Below are 22301 nucleotides of genomic sequence, written 5' to 3' on the forward strand. Positions count from 1 at the left end.
GTCACAGGGGGAGTGCCGCGCGGTCACAGGGGGAGTGCCGCGCGGTCACAGGGGGAGTGCCGCGCGGTCACAGGGGGAGTGCCGCGCGGTCACAGGGGGAGTGCCGCGCGGTCACAGGGGGAGTGCCGCGCGGTCACAGGGGGAGTGCCGCGCGGTCACAGGGGGAGTGCCGCGCGGTCACAGGGGGAGTGCCGCGCGGTCACAGGGGGAGTGCCGCGCGGTCACAGGGGGAGTGCCGCGCGGTCACAGGGGGAGTGCCGCGCGGTCACAGGGGGAGTGCCGCGCGGTCACAGGGGGAGTGCCGCGCGGTCACAGGGGGAGTGCCGCGCGGTCACAGGGGGAGTGCCGCGCGGTCACAGGGGGAGTGCCGCGCGGTCACAGGGGGAGTGCCGCGCGGTCACAGGGGGAGTGCCGCGCGGTCAGCCGCGCGGTCACAGGGGGAGTGCCGCGCGGTCACAGGGGGAGTGCCGCGCGGTCACAGGGGGAGTGCCGCGCGGTCACAGGGAGAGTGCCGCGCGGTCACAGGGAGAGTGCCGCGCGGTCACAGGGAGAGTGCCGCGCGGTCACAGGGAGAGTGCCGCGCGGTCACAGGGGGAGTGCCGCGCGGTCACAGGGGGAGTGCCGCACGGTCACAGGGGGAGTGCCGCACGGTCACAGGGGGAGTGCCGCACGGTCACAGGGGGAGTGCCGCACGGTCACAGGGGGAGTGCCGCACGGTCACAGGGAGAGTGCCGCACGGTCACAGGGAGAGTGCCGCACGGTCACAGGGAGAGTGCCGCACGGTCACAGGGAGAGTGCCGCACGGTCACAGGGAGAGTGCTGCACGGTCACAGGGGGAGTGCTGCACGGTCACAGGGGGAGTGCCGCACGGTCACAGGGGGAGTGCTGCACGGTCACAGGGGGAGTGCTGAGGGAGTGCAGCACTCTCAGAGGCTCAGTACTGAGGGAGTGCCGCACTCTCAGAGGCTCAGTACTGAGGGAGTGCCGCACTCTCAGAGGGTCAATTCGGAGGGAGCGCTGCACTGTCAGAGGGTCAGTACTGAGGGAGCGCTGCACTGTCAGAGGGTCAGCACTGAGGGAGTGTCGCACGATCAGAGGCTCAGTCCTGAGGGAGTGCTGCACTGTCAGAGACTCAGTACTGATGGAGTGCTGCACTCTCAGAGGGTCAGTACTGAGGGAGTGCTGCACGATCAGAGGCTCAGTACTGAGGGAGTGCTGCACGATCAGAGGCTCAGTACTGAGGGAGTGCTGCACTGTCAGAGGCTCAGTACTGAGGGAGTGCTGCACGATCAGAGGCTCAGTACTGAGGGAGTGCTGCACTGTCAGAGGCTCAGTACTGAGGGAGTGCTGCACTGTCAGAGGCTCAGTACTGAGGGAGTGCTGCACTGTCAGAGGGTCAGTACTGAGGGAGTGCCGCACGATCAGAGGCTCAGTACTGAGGGAGTGCCGCACTCTCAGAGGGTCAATTCGGAGGGAGCGCTGCACTGTCAGAGGGTCAGTACTGAGGGAGCGCTGCACTGTCAGAGGGTCAGCACTGAGGGAGTGTCGCACGATCAGAGGCTCAGTCCTGAGGGAGTGCTGCACTGTCAGAGACTCAGTACTGATGGAGTGCTGCACTCTCAGAGGGTCAGTACTGAGGGAGTGCTGCACGATCAGAGGCTCAGTACTGAGGGAGTGCTGCACGATCAGAGGCTCAGTACTGAGGGAGTGCTGCACTGTCAGAGGCTCAGTACTGAGGGAGTGCTGCACGATCAGAGGCTCAGTACTGAGGGAGTGCTGCACTGTCAGAGGCTCAGTACTGAGGGAGTGCTGCACTGTCAGAGGCTCAGTACTGAGGGAGTGCTGCACTGTCAGAGGGTCAGTACTGAGGGAGTGCCGCACGATCAGAGGCTCAGTACTGAGGGAGTGCTGCACTGTCAGAGATCAGTACTGAGGGAGTGCTGCACGATCAGAGGCTCAGTACTGAGGGAGTGCTGCACTGTCAGAGGGTCAGTACTGAGGGAGTGCTGCACTGTCAGAGACTCAGTACTGATGGAGTGCTGCACTCTCAGAGGGTCAGTACTGAGGGAGTGCAGCACTGTCAGAGGGTCAGCACTGAGGGAGTGCCGCACGATCAGAGGCTCAGTACTGAGGGAGTGCTGCACTGTCAGAGGCTCAGTACTGAGGGAGTGCTGCACGATCAGAGGCTCAGTACTGAGGGAGTGCAGCACTGTCAGAGGGTCAGCACTGAGGGAGTGCCGTACGATCAGAGGCTCAGTACTGAGGGAGTGCTGCACTGTCAGAGGCTCAGTACTGAGGGAGTGCAGCACTGTCAGAGGGTCAGCACTGAGGGAGTGCAGCACTGTCAGAGGGTCAGCACTGAGGGCGTGCCGTACGATCAGAGGCTCAGTACTGAGGGAGTGCTGCACTGTCAGAGGCTCAGTACTGAGGGAACGCTGCACTGTCAAAGGGTCAGTACTGAGGGAGTGCTGCACAGTCAGAGGCTCAGTACTGAGGGAGTGCAGCACTGTCAGAGGGTCAGCACTGAGGGAGTGCTGCACTGTCAGAGACTCAGTACTGAGGGAGTGCCGTACGATCAGAGGCTCAGTACTGAGGGAGTGCAGCACTGTCAGAGGGTCAGTACTGATGGAGTGCTGCACTGTCAGAGGCTCAGTACTGAGGGAGTGCTGCACTGTCAGAGGGTCAGTACTGAGGGAGTGCTGCACGATCAGAGGCTCAGTACTGAGGGAGTGCTGCACTGTCAGAGGGTCAGTACTGAGGGAGTGCTGCACTGTCAGAGGCTCAGTACTGAGGGAGTGCTGCACGATCAGAGGGTCAGTACTGAGGGAGTGCTGCACTGTCAGAGGCTCAGTACTGAGGGAGTGCTGCACGATCAGAGGTGCTGTATTTCAGATGAGAAGTTAGCTAAGGTCCTATCTGCCTGTTCAGGTAAATTCGAGGAATTGCAAGAATTATTTCCCATGCTCTGGACAACATCAGCTTCATCAGTGGCAATTTATATCGAATGCGACAGCATTGAACAGGTAACAAGTTAATTTTGATGTTTGTGCTGTTCATGTGCATTTTCTCACCCTCTCAGCATATCCTTCCATTCATTTCTCCCTTGTGTGTCTAGCTTCCCCTTGTATGTATCTATTCCCTCCACTTCAAATACTCCTCCTGTTAGTGAGTTCCATAGTCTCTCCACTCTCTGGATAAAGAAGCTTCCCCTGAATTCCCAATGGATTTATTTGTGAACATCTTATGGCCCTAGTACGCGTGTCTAATATGGGAGGTGGTGGGGTAGTGGTATTGTCACTGGACTAGTAAACCAGACACCTGGAGTAATGCTCTGGAGACCCTGGTTCAAGTCCTACCACTGCAGTTGGCGAAATTTGAGTTCAATGAAAATCTGGAATTTTATAAAAAGTATCACGATGACCATGAAACCATTGTTGACCCATCTGCTTCACTAATGTTCTTTAGGGAAGGAAATCTGCCGCCCTTATCTTACTCCAGATGCACAGCAATATGGTTGACTCTTAACTGCCCCCTCAAGGGCAATTAGGGATGGGCAGTAAAGGCTGGCATTGTCTGCGACGTCCACGTCCCATGAAAGAATCAAAGATAGTCACAAGTGGAAGCTTTGATGCACTCGATGGGCCGAATGGTCTGCTCCTGCACTGTAGAGATCTTCTCCCTGTCTAGTTTGTAAAAGTGTCGATGGTAGCCATGATGTGGAGATGCCGGCATTGGACTGGGGTGGGCACAGTAAGAAGTCTTACAACACCAGGTTAAAGTTCAAAAGGTTTGTTTCAAATCACTAGCTTTCGGAGCACTGCTCCTTCCTCAGGTGAATCCTCATCCTAGTATTTCTTTTGCATCTTCTCCAGTTCCTCTACATCTTATAATTATATATAATATGAAGACCAGAGCCATGGACAGTATTCCAAGTGTGGTCAAACCAGGAATCGACACAAGTTTAACATAACTCCTCCGCTTCGGTAACTCCAGTTATCGATGTCTTCCTATATTCTGTTACAGTCATCCTCTGCATTAACTATATTGCCCAGATTTTGAAATTGTATTCCTGACTCCCAATTCAAACGGCTCCTGTAAATGGTGACCAATGGCCCCAAAACGGAGCTTTGTGGAACACCACTTCCCTTCCTCGTCTTTATAAAGCGGTGTTGGCTAGTATTAATTAACTTAACAACTCTTCATTTGCTCCCTTATCACAGCCTCTCAGACCTGACAGGAAGGAACGATTAGAATGAGAGGAACAAAGGGAGTCACTCACCTCATCCACTTCTCTTTTGTTCAAGTCAAAAGTGATGTTGAAGAGGATCTTCAGGATTTCCATTGCACAGTCAGTTTGGTGACGGGCCAGTGGGGGTCCATCAGTGGCCACCTCATACATGTCCGACCACCTGACACTCAACGTGCTCTCCAGAGCGTCAGTCAGCAGACTCACCCCGCGCAGCTCGTGACCCAGCTGCCTGCGGATGTCCAGCCTCAAAGCGGTGAGGAGGAAGAGTAGACGGCAGTCAAAGAATTTGACCTCATGTGTCAGGTCCCTCCCATTGTAGAGTTTGAGTCGCTCGGCGAGACCGAGCACCATGTAGCTCTCCGCACCGATCGCCTGCGCTGCGGGGCTGTTGAACACCACGTTGCAGAGGCATTTCAGAGCCTCGACTATCACATCAACGTCAGGCAGTCCATCCACCCGTTCTTCACTATAATCAATTCCAGCGTGTTTGGTCAGGGTCCCCATGGCTCCCCTGGTGGTGAATGGCCTCAGGTTGTTCTTGTCCCGGGATAGAATGCGCACTGTTCCCAAACAGACCACCTGGCATGCTGGCTGCAAATCCCGCTCCAGAAACCTGATCACCAACTTGCCAAGTTTCTAGGAACAAAGGTCAAATGGAAAGAAAATAATGACGTGAAGAAACAGATCACAACTGAAGTCATTCACATCTTTATACCTATGTACACTTTTATCCACTGTGGCCATCACAAGGCAGCCCAAAATGAAATGGGTCTTTGTGGTGTAATGAAATGCAATAGGGGGACAGGTGGCTTCGTCTTTCATGCTTCTGTGAACATTATCTAGATTAAAGAGATAGTTTGTCATACCTCAGATTCTCAAAATACAGCAAGAGGCCGATCAGTCCGTCACATTTGTTCTGGTGCTTTTCCCTTTTCCGATATCCATATAGTTTGTTTTCCGATCCTTATCCAATTCTCATTTCAACAGTCTTTCAGTCTCTGCCTCAATATCCCCTTGTGAGGAATCATTCCCTGTTTTATTTTTAATAATCTTTATTGCCATAAGTAGGCTTACATTAACACTGTGAAAAGCCCCTAGTCGCCACATTCAGGCACCTGTTCGGGTACACTGAGGGAGAATTTAGAATGTCCAAATTACCCAACAGCACATCTTTCGGGACTTGTGGGAGGAAACCCACGCGCGCACACGGGGAGAACGTGCAGACTCCGCACAGGCAGTTACCCAAGCCCGGAATCGAACCTGAGACCCTGGCGCTGTGAAGCCACTGTGCTACCATGTCGCCCGCTCTCAAAACCCTGACTGTAAAAACATTTAATTCAAATCTCTTCGTTCTTAGAATCATAGAATTTTGTATCCCGGGGGGGGGGGAATCATGCCTGTGTCAGCTCTTTTGAAAGAGCTATCTAATTCGTCCCTTTCCCCTTTTCATCCCCCAGAGCCCGGCAAAGAAATATTTATCCAATTCCCTTTTTCTATTAATCCACAGGATTTGAATGTTGCCAGCAAGGCCAGCATTTATTCCCCTTTGTAGTCAGCCGCCTTCTTGAACCGCTGCAGTCCAGGTGGTGAAGGTACACCCATTGTGCTGCTAGGGAGGGATTTACAGGATTTTGACCCAGGGACAATGATATATTTCCAAGTCAGGACGGTGGGAGGTTTGGAGGGGAATTGTGGTGTTATATAAAAATACAAGATAGGAGCAGAAGTAAGCCAATTGGCTCCTCGGGCCTGCTCTGGCATTCAATCAGATCATGGCTTCTCTGTACGTACTATATATACATAATATACAAATATAAGTCTATGTGCTCCCAAGCATCTGTTGCCGTGTCATTCTAACTGATAGAGGTTAGGAGTTTGGGAGGTGCTGTCGAAGGAAAGTTGTTGTCACATCTGAGTTCTTGCTGATTTTGCTGAGGAACTATGTTTGATCCTGTTCCTCTGATCCCAGTGCCTGACGAATAATACAAGTTAATTTAACTGGAGTCGTATTGAAAAAGTGTCGCCCTGTATTCCTGTTGCCAGCTCAGTGACAGTGGTAGCTCAGTGAGGGTGGTTATACGAATGTTGGGAGATGTTAGCGGATTTGTGGTAGTCACCACTAGTAGTATATTACATGTATTACGGCACTGCCCATTTGTAGAGGTACATGGGTAAACCCTTGCCTGCTGGCTCCGCCCAGTAGGCGACGTATAAATGTGCATGCTCTCCGGTGCTGCAGCCATTCTGGTTCCAGCTACAGGAGACACAACATCTTTGCTCAATAAAGCCTCAATTATTCCACTACTCTCGTCTTTGTGGTAATTGATAGTGCATCAATTTGTTGAGCAAAGATTTTTTTTAAACAATGGATCTCCGCATCAAGCCTGATTGCCTGCAGCTGAGCCCTCAAGCAGCCAACGCTACGTCCACCTTTGACCACTGGCTGGCCTGCTTCGAAAGCTATCTCAGAACAGCAGCTGAGGAACCCTCGGACTCGCAGAAGCTCCAAGTCCTCTATTCACGGGTGAGCCCTGACATTTTTCCTCTCATCCGGGATGCGCCCACTTACTCCGAAGCGATGGAGCTCCTGAAGGGACACTACATTCGACCAGTCATTCAAGTATACGCCAGGCACCTCCTGGCCACGAGACAGCAACTCCCCGGGGAGTCTCTGGACGATTTCTGGCGTGCCTTGCACATCCTAGGTAGGAACTGTGACTGCCAGGCAGTTTCGGCAGTCTAGCACACCAAACTTTTAATTCGAGACGCTTACGTTACGGGCATGAAGTCTGCGTACGTCCGCCAGCGGCTACTGGAAGGGGGTACGCTTGATCTTGCGGGAACTAGGCAGCTCGCTAATTCGTTAGATGTGACCTCCCGTAACATCCAGTCCTACGCCTCCTACCGCGCGGCACCCTCGTGGGCATCATGGGCCCCACCAGCTCCTGGCTCCAGCTCACCGCAAGCCTGCGCCGCGCGACAGCCAGCCAACTCTGGGGGGCCCCAAGTGCAAAACAAACACCTCAGGCAGCGCTGCCCGGCGTGGAGCGCGACCTGCAACGGCTGTGGGAAGAAAGGACACTTCACTTCTGTTTGCCAGGCCTGGTCGGTCGCCACTGTTTCAGGCCCGGCGTTCCTACAGCACCCACGTGCGACCCACGGGCGCCGCCATTTTCCCATTGGCAAGCCACGTGCGGCCCGTGGGCGACGCCATCTTCTTCACCGCAAGCCACCTGCGGCCCATGGGCCCCACCATCTTTGATGTCGCCCGCCATGTGCGCCCCTTGGGTGCCGCTATCTTCGGCGCCATTTTGGACGGCATCTCAGGACCCCTGCTCATCTGGCTGTTCATCGCCTGCCGCTACCTTCACCACCGCTGACCAGCCCAGGACCTCCCAGCATCTGCCGCAGCTCACCTCTATCACCCTGGATCAGTCCCGGCCCCGCAACCTCGACGGTGAAAATCGATGGGCACGAGACGACCTGCCTTTTTGACTGCAGGAGCACAGAGAGCTTCATCCACCCCACTACGGTAAGGCACTGCCCTGTTACTCGGCCTGGACTTTCAGTGCCATCTCCAAAGCCTAACCTTAAAATTCGACGGACCCCTACCCCCCTCACCGTATGCGGCCTCACGGCCCTGAAGGTCCATCCACTTTCCTTGTTTGCAAACCTCACCCCGGATTGCAAACCCGTCGCCACCAGGAGCAGACGGTACAGTGCCCAGGACAGGACCTTCATCAGGTTGGAGGTCCAACGGCTTCTGCGGGAAGGGGTTATTGAGGCCAGCAACAGCCCCTGGAGTGCTCAAGTGGTAGTTGTAAAGACTGGGGAGAAGCACAGGGTGGTCATTGACTACAGTCAGACCATCAATCGGTACACGCAGCTCAACGCGTACCCCCTCCCACACATATCTGACATGGTCAATCAGATTGCGCAGTATCGAGTCTTTTACACAGTGGACCTGAAGTCCGCCTACCACCAGCTTCCCATCCGCACGGAGGACCGCCAATACACTGCGTTCGAAGCAGATGGCCGCCTCTATCACTTCCTTAGGGTTCCCTTTGGCGTCACGAATGGGGTCTCGGTCTTCCAGCGAGAGATGGACCGAAAGGTTGACCGGTACGGACTGTGGGCCACCTTCCCGTACCTAGATAACATCACCATCTGCGGTCACAATCAGCAGGTCCACGACGTGAACCTCCAAAAATTCCTCCACACCGCCAAACTCCTTAATCTCACGCACAATAAGGAGAAGTACGTGTTCCGCACCAACCGCTTAGCCATCCTTGGCTATGTTGTGGAAAATGGAGTCCTAGGGCCCGACCCCGACCGCATGCTCCCCCTCATGGAACTCCCACTCCCATACTGCCCAAGGCCCTAAAACAATGCCTGGGGTTTTTCTCCTACTATGCCCAGTGGGTCCCTAATTATGCAGACAAGGCCCACCCACTCATTCAGTCCAGTTTTTCCCCCGACGGATGAGGCCCGCCAGGCCTTCAACCGTATCAAGGCGGACATCGCCACGGCCATGATGCACGCAGTCGACGAGTCCCTCCCCTTCCAGGTGGAGAGCGATGCATCGGACGTAGCTCTGGCCGCCACCCTCAACCAGGCGGGCAGGCCCGTGGCCTTCTTTTCCCGCACCATCCATGCCTCCGAAATTCTGCACTCCTCTGTCGGAAAGGATGCCCAAGCCATAGTGGAAGCTGTGCGATATTGGAGGCATTACCAGGCGGGCAGGAGATTCATTCACTTCACTGAACAACGGTCGGTCGCCTTTATGTTCAATAACACAGCGGGGCAAGATCAAAAATGACAAGATCTTGAGGTGGAGGATCGAGCTCTCCACTTATAATTGTGAGATCTTGTATCGCCCGGTGTAGCCAGTTAAAATGGCTAACTCCCGATTTAAAATGGCAAATGGCAAAGGCTGATGGGAAAGTCAGCCAACAGGACACAAACGAGCAGCTGCAGGTTGAGTGTGTATTTACCTCTGGAAAGGCCAGACAAGATCGATACCAGCAACCATCAGCATAACAAAACACCAGCCATCTGCATATTAATGAGCAATCCCCGGGAACAATGAGCAACATTTAGACACACAAAGCAAAGCCAGACTCTTCGGCGCCAGCAGGAGCCTACACAAAGGGAGGTGAACGACCACCTCAGGACCGCCCATCGATCAGGGAACCGCTCCAGCATTGGAGAAAATCGAACCAAGTGATTGGGACAAAGTCCAATCGCTTGGAACCAGGTACAGGGTCCGCCCCGAAAGGCGGGAAGCCCCTGGGGACTATAAGAATTAAGCCCAAGTTCAAATCGTTCTTCTTGACCGGGTCACTCAGCAACGCGAACCAACCCTTGACAGTGACCGGTTCAGCCGCCGCCGATATCCACTAAGTCTTACTTCAACGCTCGCTACGAGATAGGCGCTTCTAGCTACCAATCTGTACCAACTTCGAATCCCGCAGACTCAGAACCCGAACGAAAGGCCATTTGTTTCCCTGACCTGGTGGGCCAGTTCCAAGTTAAGTATTGGCCTGTTAGCTGTAGAAGTAGCTTAGACGTAGAATTTGTACTGAGTAGCGATTACTGTGTATAATAAATGTGCTTTGATTTAAATCTTACTAAGCGGTGTATTGGATTATTGATCATTACTCGGACTTGAACCTCGTGGCGGTATCAGAAAGATACCTGGCGACTCAAGAGCAAAGGTGATAAAACGGAGCAATTAAACTAAGGCAAACGTTAGCAACACCGGGGAAGCTCAACGAGCCCCCTGATGCCCTATCCCGCGGTACATGCGCCAGCGCACAAGTGGACAGACTCCGGGCTCTCCACTAAGGCCTCTGCCACCCGGGGGTCACCCGGTTCTTCCATTTCATCAAGGCCTGTAACCTTCCCTTCTCCATTGAGGAGGTCAGGACTGTCACCAGAGACTGCCAGGTCTGTGCGAAGTGCAAGCCGCACTCCTACCGGCCAGATCGAGCGCACCTGGTGAAAGCCACCCGCCCCTTTGAGCGCCTCAAGCGTGGATTTCAAAGGGGCCCTCCCCTCCACCGACCGCAACACCTACTTTCTGAACGTGATTGATGAGTATTGCCGGTTCCCTTTCGCCATCCCATGCCCCGATATGACTTCTGCCATGGTAATTAAAGCCCTCCACAGCATCTTCACTCTGTTTGGTTTCCCCACCTACATCCACAGCGATCGGGGATTCTCTTTTATGAGTGATGAGCTGCATCAGTTCCTGCTCAGCAAGGGCATTGCCTCAAGCAGGGCGACCAGCTACAACCCCCGGGGAAACAGGCAGGCGGAGAGGGAGAATGGGACGGTCTGGAAGGCCGTCCTGCTGGCCCTGCGGTCTAAAAACCTCCCGGTCTCACGCTGGCAGGAGGTCCTCCCTGACGCGCTCCACTCCATCCGATTGCTCCTCTACACAGTGACTAACTAGACCCCTCACGAACGTGTGTTTGCCTTCCCCAGGAAGTCCACCTCCGGGGTCTCGCTCCCAACATGGTTGACAGTTCCTGGACCCGACCTCCTTCGGAAGCATGTGCGGACCCACAGGTCGAAAAAGTCCACCTCCTACATACGAACCCGCAGTGCGCCTACGTGGCACACCCCGACGGGCGCCAGGACACAGTCTCCCTCTGGGACCTGGCACCCGCTGGATCCCCACCCACGACTCCCGACCTGACACCCCCCGCCCCGTTGCCTCATTCACCCCTGCGCCACTCACCCTCCCTCCAGCGAACCTCACCGCAGCCCCCGCCCCAGTAGGATCCGTCCTCCCACTGGTTCCACTCAGGGGTGACGAAGACAAGGACAACACGCTCCCGGACCAAGTCGGCGCCTACATCACCACCAGGGCTGAGGCGATCGCAAAGGAGGCCAAGGCCCCCGACAGACTTAACTTGTCATGTTTTCCACCACCCCGCCGGACTTCTTTTTTTTTTTTTTAAACAGAGTGTGAATGTGGTAGTCACCACTTATATATTATGACACTGGGTACATGGGTAAACTCCTGCCTGCTGGCTCCGCCCAGTAGGCGGCGTATAAATGTTTGCGCTCGCCGGTGTTGCAGTCATTCTGGTTCCAGCTACAGGAGGCACAACATCTTTGTTCAATAAAGCCTCGGTTATTCCACTACTCTCGCCTTTGTGGTAATTGAGAGTGCATCAGGATTAATACGCTAATTATTACCGTTGTACCTGACAGCCCCTCTCCCACCAAACAGGTTATATCCAGTCCAGCTGCCACGCTACCTGACATCACAAAAACAGGTTAGAAATGGGTGGAAACTCCTGAGTATGCAGCCAGAAATAGATTCACAATAAACAACTCCATCTCTCCACGGACCTGCCAACAGATATAAACAAAACCTGTTGCTGTTGTCAAAGCAGACACACAATGGGGCAAAATCTGAACACAAAGCTGCTTATTTCTCCCATTCCATTCTGTAGCTCAGTACGGCGGTTGTACGGAATTTACCTCAGAAAAGATGGAGACTCCTCATTAATTCTTGCAATAATGAGTGAGCTGATTAAAATGATCACGGGGGTTGTTGGGGATATCTGGAGAGTGGGAATTAAATTTTAAAATTAGGGCCAAGCAGTTTAGGGGTGATGTGAGGAGGCACTCTTTGACGCAATGGATGTGTGGGAACCTGGAACCATATCCCCAGAATGTTCTAGACTCTGGGATTCAGTTAAAGCTTTCCAGTTCGGTAAGATTTTTTGTTCCTTTTGAGCAAGCTTATCAAAGAATACAGAAGAGAATGGGGGAAAGGATACAGACCAGCCTTGACCGGTGAAACAGGCTCAAGAGGCTGAATAGCTTCCTCTTATTACATAGAAAATAGGAGCACGAGTAGGCCATTCGACCCTGCTACATTATTCATCATGATCATGGACAATAATCTAATTCAGGATGGTGGAACGTGTGGAGGGATACAGGAAATATGGTGATGGGACACGTGGCTTCACAGTGCCAGGGTCCCAGGTTCAATTCCCCGCTGGGTCACTGTCTGTGCGGAGTTTGCACGTTCTCCCCGTCTCTGCGTGGGTTTCCTCCGGGTGCTCCGGTTTCCTCCCACAGTCCAAAGACGTGCAGGTTCGGCAGATTGGCCATGATAAATTGCCCTTAGTGACGAAAAAAAGGTTAAGGGGGGTTATTGGGTTACAGGGATAGGGTGGAAGTGAGGGCTTAAGTGGGTTGGTGCAGACTCGATGGGCCGAATGGTCTTCTTCTGCTCTGTGTGTTCTATGTAAATGCCACAAAGCTGTCTATGACACCAGGAAGCGAGGGGAGGGGTTGGTGAAGGGTGACCATGGTGGGTGAGTGGGGGGGCACACACGGGTGAAGAAACTCTGAGCTGTAAAGTTTAACTGAGAGCCTGTGGCAATTTTGGGGTTCCTAAATTTGATTAGAGCGAATCTGGAGGATATTCAGCACCCAGGGTGACATTGCCCAGCCGGTCAGCCACTAAATTAAACTCAACACTTGGAAAGATGCTACTGAAGGTATGGAGCACAGTTTGATCACACCTCCAGGTAACCCAGTTCCAGCTTCTCCAATCTTCAATCACTCACATCCAGAGATTATCCCAACCTTTTCGATTCATGTCAGTTGTTCTTCTGCTAGGGAGCAGATGTTAGTACGGCATGGGTTTAATTGGGGGAGGTGTACATTGGGTAGTGGGGGTTCGTTACTATCGGAGGGGCAGTGCTGAGGGAGCCCTGCACTGTCGAGAGGGCAGTGCTGAGGGAGCCCTGCACTGTCGAGAGAGCAAGGCTGAGGGAGCTCTGCACTGTCGAAGTGCTGAGGGAGCCCTGCACTGTCGAGAGAGCAATGCTGAGGGAGCCCTGCACTGTCGAGAGAGCAATGCTGAGGGAGCTCTGCACTGTCGAAAAGGCAGTGCTGAGGGAGTCCTGTACTGTCGAGAGGGCAGTGCTGAGGGAGCCCTGCACTGTCGAGAGGGCAGTGCTGAGGGAGCCCTGCACTGTCGAGGGCAGTGCTGAGGGAGCCCTGCACTGTCGAAAGGGCAGTGCTGAGGGAGCCCTGCACTGCTGAGAGGGCAATGCTGAGCGAGCCCTGCACTGTCTAGGGGGCAGTACTAAGGGAGCCCTACACGGTCGAGAGGGCAGTACTGAGGGAGCCCTGCTTTGTCTAGGGGGCATTACTAAGGGAGCCCTACACGGTCGAGAGGGCAGTACTGAGGGAGCCCTGCACTGCTGAGAGGGCAGTGCTGAGGGAGCCCTGCACTATCTAGGGGCAGTACTGAGGGAGCCCTGCACTGTCGAGAGGGCAGTGCTGAGGGAGCCCTGCACTGTCGAAAAGGCAGTGCTGAGGGAGCACTGCACTGTCGACAGGGCAGTGCTGAGGGAGCCCTGCACTGTCGAGGGCAGGGCTGAGGGAGCCCTGCACTGTCGAGAGGGCAGTGCTGAGGGAGCCCTGCACTGTCGAGAGGGCAGTGCTGAGAGAGCCCTGCACTGTCAAGAGGGCAGTGCTGAGGGAGCCCTGCATTGTCTAGGGGGCAGTACTAAGGGAGCCCTACACTGTCGAGAGAGCAAGGCTGAGGGAGCTCTGCCCTGTCGAAGTGCTGAGGGAGCCCTGCACTGTCGAGAGAGCAATGCTGAGGGAGCCCTGCACTGTCGAGAGAGCAATGTTGAGGGAGCTCTGCACTGTCGAAAAGGCAGTGCTGAGGGAGTCCTGCACTGTCGAGAGGGCAGTGCTGAGGGAGCCCCGTACTGTCGAGAGGGCAGTGCTGAGGGAGCCCTGCACTGTCGAGAGGGCAGTGCTGAGGGAGCCCTGCACTGTCGAGAGGGCAGTGCTGAGGGAGACCTGCACTGTCGAAAAGGCAGTGCTGAGGGAGCCCTGCACTGGCGATAGGGCAGTGCTGAGGGAGCCCTGCACTTTTGAGAGGGCAGTGCTGAGGGAGCCCTGCACTGTCGAGGGGGCAGTGCTGAGGGAGCCCTGCACTGTCGAGTGAGCAATGCTGAGGGAGCTCTGCACTGTCGAAAGGGCAGTGCTGAGGCAGCTCTGCACTGTCGAAAGGGCAGTGCTGAGGGAGCCCTGCACTGTCGAGAGGGCAGTGCTGAGGGAGCCCTGCACTGTCGAGAGGGCAGTGCTGAGGGAGCCCTGCACTGTCGAGAGGGCAGTGCTGAGGGAGCCCTGCACTGTCGAGAGGGCAGTGCTGAGGGAGCCCTGCACTGTCGAGAGGGCAGTGCTGAGGGAGCCCTGTACTGTCGAGAGGGCAGTGCTGAGAGAGCCCTGCACTGTCGAGAGGGCAATGCTGAGGGAGCCCTGCACTGCTGAGAGGGCAATGCTGAGCGAGCCCTGCACTGTCTAGGGGGCAGTACTAAGGGAGCCCTACACGGTCGAGAGGGCAGTACTGAGGGAGCCCTGCTTTGTCTAGGGGGTAGTACTAAGGGAGCCCTACACGGTCGAGAGGGCAGTACTGAGGGAGCCCTGCACTGCTGAGAGGGCAGTGCTGAGGGAGACCTGCACTATCTAGGGGCAGTACTAAGGGAGCCCTGCACTGTCGAGAGGGCAGTGCTGAGGGAGCCCTGCACTATCTAGGGGCAGTACTAAGGGAGCCCTGCACTGTCGAGAGGGCAGTGCTGTGGGAGCCCTGCACTGAGTGGGCAGTACTGAGCTGTCAGATGGGATGACTTCCAGGTGAGACAATAAACGGAGGCCCAGTCTGCCTTCTTAGCTGGACAAAGAAGCTCCAAATGCACGTTTTGAAGAGCAGCAGGGAGTTCTCCCCAGGGTCTCAGTCAACAGATATATCTCTACCAATATCACAGAAAGCGCATTATCTGGTCATTATCACATTGCTGTTTGTGGGAGCGCTGTGTGTAAATTTGCTGCTGTGTTTCCAATACTACAACAGCGATGACACTTTTTTAAAAAAAATGCTTCATTGGTTTTAAAGAACATTATCTCCTCCTGAGGTCGTGAAAGACGTGATATAAATGTAATTTATTTTATATCTATGTAAATTCCTTTCAAAATGTAATTGGTTATTAACTCTGTTGTAAATTTTACCAGCAGCAGAGATTGTCTATAATACATTTGAAATGCCTGACTATAAATCACAAGGTAGAGATTAATGTCGAAGAGCAGGTTTTATCTATTTGTGACGTGCCAGAGAAAGGCAAATATCCATCTGTTCAACATCAGATTTTCCAATCCTGATTCACTCCACATGAGCTTATTTCTCTGAACCTATTAAGAGTGAATGATATTTTGCTGCTCCGCTGCGATTGAAAGGCAATCATTAACAGATCAAGCCGTCTCGACAATGTTACTGTGTGCATGTAGACGGAGTCAAAGACTGAACCCCGGGTTTAAATGAGATTAGCCCTGAGCTAGTTCCAGATACCAGAGGAACAGGCCTGGAGGCTGAAAGAGGAAGCCCTGCTGAGGGTTCTTTCGTTGGGCACAGTAATTCTCCCAAAGGACTCAAAAGAGGCAAGGTCTGATCCTTAAATGTAATCCAGCAGGTAAACAATGTTTCCCAGCTTCCATTCCTCGGTGGATTGGGACTTCACAAAGGGGGGAATGACATTTCCAAACACACAACCAGAGGAAGGTTCCAGGGTTGATGAAAGGCTCTCAGGGTAGAGCTTGGGGGTTCGGCTAACACAGTTAGTGGATTCACTTGAACCAGGCTGGAGATCAGGAGTAAACCCCACTCACTGTAGAATCAGTGACAAACTACACTCACTACTGGATCGCTATCATACATTTTTCTGCCTCTGTTGCCCGTTAAGCGGAAGCCCTTTCGGATGAGATCAGTTCCGCTGTTTGTGATTTGCTGGGGGACGGGCCAGTGTGAATTTTATTGTAAAACTCATTTGTTTGCATCTTTGAAGGGGAACACGGCACATTCCTCGAAGGTGCTGCCCATTGTCAGTGTATCTGACCTTGGAATAAATCACCCGGCGTGGCGCACTTGTTCATGGATCAGGGAGCTGCCGCATTCTCCAAGAGCTACTCAATCCTGTAAGGAGACTTTATTTCACAGAGAAGCTTAGATTTGAAAGCCAGGTAGAGAAGGATCAGGGAGCTGAGCAGATAAATCAGGGAACTGTGATCAGCTTTTGCTGAGTTTGGGTTTTAAAGCCCTGAGATGGAAGGAGGCCGGGAATTGAAAAGGAAGTGAGCAGATCTGCAACCTTTAGGTTTGAGTTCAAGCTAGGAGACGGTGGTGTCTTTTACAGACTGGGTGACGAGGGGAGGTAGAGAATAGGGCCGGAATAACGAGAGCAATGTCAAAAAGCATGAGAAAGGTTAGAATGGACAGAACTGAGCAATTACTGAATGAATGAAAGACTAATGTTTATCTAGTTTGTGTTCTGCTATCCTGGCCATCAAAGAATCAATGCAGCACAGCAGGATGTCTGTCGGCCCAATGAGTCAATGCCAGCATTCTGTAGGCACAGTCCAGCCATTTCCCTACTCTATCCCAGAGCCGCTCGGTTTACCTCCCTCAAATGCTCATCCAATTTCCTTTTGAAATCCACACCTCTGCATCCACCACCCTTGTAGGCAGCGAGTTTCTGGAAAAAGCTTATTGCATAAAAAAGTTATTGCACACCTCCCCTCTGCATCTCTAGCCCAAAGCCTTGAATATGTACCCTCTATATCTTGTCCCATTAACTAATGGGAACAGCTTCTCTTTGTTTATCTCATCTAAACCTGTCATAACCTTGTGCATCTCTATCAAATCTCCCCTCTGTCCTCTTTGTTTCAAGGTGAAAAATCCCAGATTATCCAACCTAACCCTGTAGCTAAAATTCTCCACCCCTGGAACCATTCAGATAAATCTCCTTTTTACCTTCACAACCGTCCTATATTGTAGTGACCAGAACTGGACACAATACTCTAAACGTAGCCCAACCTTGAGGTTCAGTATAACGTCTCTGCATTTGCATTCAATAACTTGATCTATAACCCTATTAATGAAGCACAAAATACCTGTGCACTAAAGACCTTGATCTATGCAGCACTTTGCTAACAACCCTCTAAATATAACCTGCCAGCTTCAAAGATCCATGAAGATGAAGCTGCGGGTTCCGCTGTCCCTGCACATTCTTTAGAACTGTGCAATACATCACATCACACTCACTGTACTGGTCTGCCCATTCTGCTAGCCTATACCCTATTGTATGACTAACAGCGTCACATTTGCCACTCACCAATCCTCTGGCATCTCTCCCATTTGTAAGGAAGATAAGAGGATTACGGCAAGCCCTTCCACCATCTTTACTCCCAACTCCCCTAGCAATGTGGGATGTAAGCCATCCAGACCAGGCGGCATACTCACGGAAAGCACAACCAGCCTTTCCAGTACATGCCACAGTTTCACACCGTCCATCACCTTTACCAGCTCCACACCTACCAATATTTTGTCAGCATGTTCTTGCTTGGTAAACACTGATACGAAGAACTCATTTAGTATTCTAGTCTTGCCTTGTCTCTCAAAACGCCGCCTTTGTCTCAACCATCTCGTAACCCAAATAACAATTTACTTGCCAGTAGAAGACTTTTGACAACTGACATTTTCTACATGAATCAAAGATAATGGAGTTGTTGACTAATCACAGTGGATAATTGCTATCAATGAGTCAACAACAGGCAGAGACAAGGGGTGAGGAAATCACCCACTGCCAGACTGCTTTAGAAACCATTGGTCCAAAGTCACTGGTTCCTCCCAAGCTTGCTACACTTGCCGTACGTTGCATCTCATATACTATGATGTCGTTTCTCAAAGGAACCTCTCTAATCAGCCATTGTATGAATCAATTTTAAATGCTTCCACCATCTCCCTAGGAAGCCTGTTCTTGTTCCATAGATTGACTGTTCAGGCACTGCACTGAAACACTGTTTCCACACATTAGCTTTATATTTATGCCCCCCTTGACTGCTTACCATGCCGTGCATACTGGATAATGTGGGATTAGGAGAATGGGGAAGAGAGTCAGTCAATGGATTTGAGAGTGGGTCGACGGAGTTGAGGGGTTGGGAAGAGAGTGTGGACGGTTGGGTTGAGGGATTGGAGGGGTCGGTGAGGGGGGCGGTCTCGATGGGGGTGGGGAGCGGGCGGCTGGATGGGGGTGGGGAGCGGGCGGCTGGATGGGGGTGGGGAGCGGGCGGCTGGATGGGGGTGGGGAGCGGGCGGCTGGATGGGGGTGGGGAGCGGGCGGCTGGATGGGGGTGGGGAGCGGGCGGCTGGATGGGGGTGGGGAGCGGGCGGCTGGATGGGGGTGGGGAGCGGGCGGCTGGATGGGGGTGGGGAGCGGGCGGCTGGATGGGGGTGGGGAGCGGGCGGCTGGATGGGGGTGGGGAGCGGGCGGCTGGATGGGGGTGGGGAGCGGGCGGCTGGATGGGGGTGGGGAGCGGGCGGCTGGATGGGGGTGGGGAGCGGGCGGCTGGATGGGGGTGGGGAGCGGGCGGCTGGATGGGGGTGGGGAGCGGGCGGCTGGATGGGGGTGGGGAGCGGGCGGCTGGATGGGGGTGGGGAGCGGGCGGCTGGATGGGGGTGGGGAGCGGGCGGCTGGATGGGGGTGGGGAGCGGGCGGCTGGATGGGGGTGGGGAGCGGGCGGCTGGATGGGGGTGGGGAGCGGGCGGCTGGATGGGGGTGGGGAGCGGGCGGCTGGATGGGGGTGGGGAGCGGGCGGCTGGATGGGGGTGGGGAGCGGGCGGCTGGATGGGGGTGGGGAGCGGGCGGCTGGATGGGGGTGGGGAGCGGGCGGCTGGATGGGGGTGGGGAGCGGGCGGCTGGATGGGGGTGGGGAGCGGGCGGCTGGATGGGGGTGGGGAGCGGGCGGCTGGATGGGGGTGGGGAGCGGGCGGCTGGATGGGGGTGGGGAGCGGGCGGCTGGATGGGGGTGGGGAGCGGGCGGCTGGATGGGGGTGGGGAGCGGGCGGCTGGATGGGGGTGGGGAGCGGGCGGCTGGATGGGGGTGGGGAGCGGGCGGCTGGATGGGGGTGGGGAGCGGGCGGCTGGATGGGGGTGGGGAGCGGGCGGCTGGATGGGGGTGGGGAGCGGGCGGCTGGATGGGGGTGGGGAGCGGGCGGCTGGATGGGGGTGGGGAGCGGGCGGCTGGATGGGGGTGGGGAGCGGGCGGCTGGATGGGGGTGGGGAGCGGGCGGCTGGATGGGGGTGGGGAGCGGGCGGCTGGATGGGGGTGGGGAGCGGGCGGCTGGATGGGGGTGGGGAGCGGGCGGCTGGATGGGGGTGGGGAGCGGGCGGCTGGATGGGGGTGGGGAGCGGGCGGCTGGATGGGGGTGGGGAGCGGGCGGCTGGATGGGGGTGGGGAGCGGGCGGCTGGATGGGGGTGGGGAGCGGGCGGCTGGATGGGGGTGGGGAGCGGGCGGCTGGATGGGGGTGGGGAGCGGGCGGCTGGATGGGGGTGGGGAGCGGGCGGCTGGATGGGGGTGGGGAGCGGGCGGCTGGATGGGGGTGGGGAGCGGGCGGCTGGATGGGGGTGGGGAGCGGGCGGCTGGATGGGGGTGGGGAGCGGGCGGCTGGATGGGGGTGGGGAGCGGGCGGCTGGATGGGGGTGGGGAGCGGGCGGCTGGATGGGGGTGGGGAGCGGGCGGCTGGATGGGGGTGGGGAGCGGGCGGCTGGATGGGGGTGGGGAGCGGGCGGCTGGATGGGGGTGGGGAGCGGGCGGCTGGATGGGGGTGGGGAGCGGGCGGCTGGATGGGGGTGGGGAGCGGGCGGCTGGATGGGGGTGGGGAGCGGGCGGCTGGATGGGGGTGGGGAGCGGGCGGCTGGATGGGGGTGGGGAGCGGGCGGCTGGATGGGGGTGGGGTGCGGGTGGCTCGATGGGGGTGGGGAGTGGGTGGCCCGATGGGGGTGGGGTGCGGGTGGCTCGATGGGGGTGGGGAGCGGGTGGCTCGATGGGGGTGGGGGGTTATGTAGCGGGTAGCTGGTGCTGAGGATAAGGGGTGACAGTTGAGAAGTGCTGAGGTTGTGCAGGGAAGCTGTCACCAGTCACAGCCAGTATCAAAATTACTTGTCTGCTTTTTATTCTCTTCTCTCTTATTTCTCTTTTAATATTTTAAACAGGAAATATCGAGAAGTCTCTCCCCACACCCAATCTTTTCTGGTGTTGGTTTGATTAATTCTATTTGGAGGATGATCCTGGCTGGGTGAACATGTTTTGGAGTGTAAGTCATCATGCTGCAACTGCCTCAGTGCAACCAGGTGAAAGTAAAATGCTGATGCCCAGGATGCTGTAAAAGTAACTGGGGCTGTATTCTACAAGGATTCCTGACTAACTGTGTGTTAGTTGAATTGACAAGCTCGGTTGAACTGACGATTGACAAACCTCCTCGAGCCAGTGATGTTGTCCCTTCACATGCCCTGCTTCAAACCACTTTCCCTGATCATGTCACCAACACTCTAACAGTTATCAGGCTGGGAAAAATGAAACATCTTCAGATTAATCTCACTATTTCCTGAAAGGGTCAAAAGGCCACTGCAAAAAAAAAAAAATTGACTGTTCAAAGGGGCAGAAGTGGAGATTTATTGTGTCTCTGCTGATGGGGAAACTTAGGACAAAATGTGAAAATGACTAGATATTAAACATATCCTTGTTGCATCTATTGAGAACAAACTCCCCGAACCAGAGTTTTGCAGTAAAGGATATTGAAATATTAATGAAGCACCCATGGTGAACCCTGGAGGGTGAAGCTGTCTGTGTTTATCTTTAATTTGCTTTGGGATCCTGTGGATTATGAACTTCAATAAAAGCTGTTCATCATCTTTGAAATAACTCCACATGGGCCTCGCAATTACTGAAGATATTTTTTTCTGAACTGATGCAGTAATCCTGACAATCTAATTGAACAAAACTCCCCATCCACCATGTCTTCCTCAGTCCTCTGCCGCCTCGTGACCCTGTCCCCATCTCTTTGTACCCTTATCCCTCTGTCCCTTCCTACCCCCGTCTCTCTGCATCCCCCCCGTGCGCCTGCCTGTCCTGCCCCTTTGCCCTCCCACCCATCCCACCACCCAATGCCATCGCTCCTTTCAACACCTTACCTGTCTTAACTCTCGATCCTCCACGTCAAACAGGAAACGTTGAGAATTCTGAAAGAGAAAGATGGGGAACAGAAATTGCAATGAAGCAGAACCAATTCCTTGTGATTATTTCTGCAAAAATCTGAATAAATGTTGAACGGAAATCAATGTGCAGCTTATAGTGCTGAGAAGATTGCAGCTCAAGTTGGCCTGATTCACAAACCATTCAGTATCTTGTTCATTTTCACTTGGTATTGATGATTTTTATCGGGCAGTTTAATTACTGTTATGAAATGATTCAGTTCAGAATAAAGGTCAATGCAAGTGAAGTAACAGGGCTCTTTCCCCATAGATTGTGAGGAAGAAACTTAATCTGGATGGCGGTCAGGCTTGGGATGATGGGTGCGAAGTAACATTCACACCAGGCAATGATCACCTCTAACAAGAGAGGGTCTCACCCCACTTTGACATTCAAACCATACCATCGCATCACTACCTTCAACATCCTGTAGGGGTTGGGGGAGGGGGCAAATAAGAACATAAGGGGGGGAATTAGGAGGAAACCATTCGGCCCCTCAAGCCTGTTCAGCCGTTGTGTTGCACTCCACCATGCTAAATGGGAAAAACTTTGAACAGATCTAGCAACTCAAGACTGGGCATCCCTGAGGCGCTGTGGACCAGCAGCAGCAGAATTGTATTCAGCCACAATCTGCAACCTCATGGCCTGGCATATCCCCCACTCTACCATTACCACCAAGCCAGGGGATCGACCCTGGTTCAATGGGGAGAGCAGGAGAGCATGCCAGGAGCAACACAAGGCAATACTAAAACCGAGGTGTCAACCTGGTGAAGCTACAACACATGATTGCTTGTGTGCCAAACAGCATAAGCAGCAAGTAATAGACAGAGCTAAGCGATTCATAGAATCCTACAGCGCAGGAGGCCATTATGCCCATCGAGTCTGCACCAACCCTTCGAAAGACCACCCTCCTTAAGCCCA

General features: G+C 54.4%; 1 protein-coding gene across 1 annotated transcript in view; it reads right to left on the reverse strand.

Moving 5' to 3' along the window:
• Positions 1-22301, reverse strand: part of ric8a (RIC8 guanine nucleotide exchange factor A) — a 65595-nt gene that overhangs the window by 33758 nt on the left and 9536 nt on the right. The window contains exons 2-3 of the mRNA XM_072466110.1: positions 21323-21370; positions 4280-4885 (exon numbers count right to left, since the gene is read on the reverse strand). Of these exons, the coding sequence (XP_072322211.1) occupies positions 4280-4885; positions 21323-21370 (654 nt within the window). The remainder of the gene's footprint in view (positions 1-4279; positions 4886-21322; positions 21371-22301) is intronic.

This window comes from Scyliorhinus torazame, chromosome 10 (assembly GCF_047496885.1).
Source record: "Scyliorhinus torazame isolate Kashiwa2021f chromosome 10, sScyTor2.1, whole genome shotgun sequence".
Lineage (NCBI taxonomy): Eukaryota > Metazoa > Chordata > Chondrichthyes > Carcharhiniformes > Scyliorhinidae > Scyliorhinus > Scyliorhinus torazame.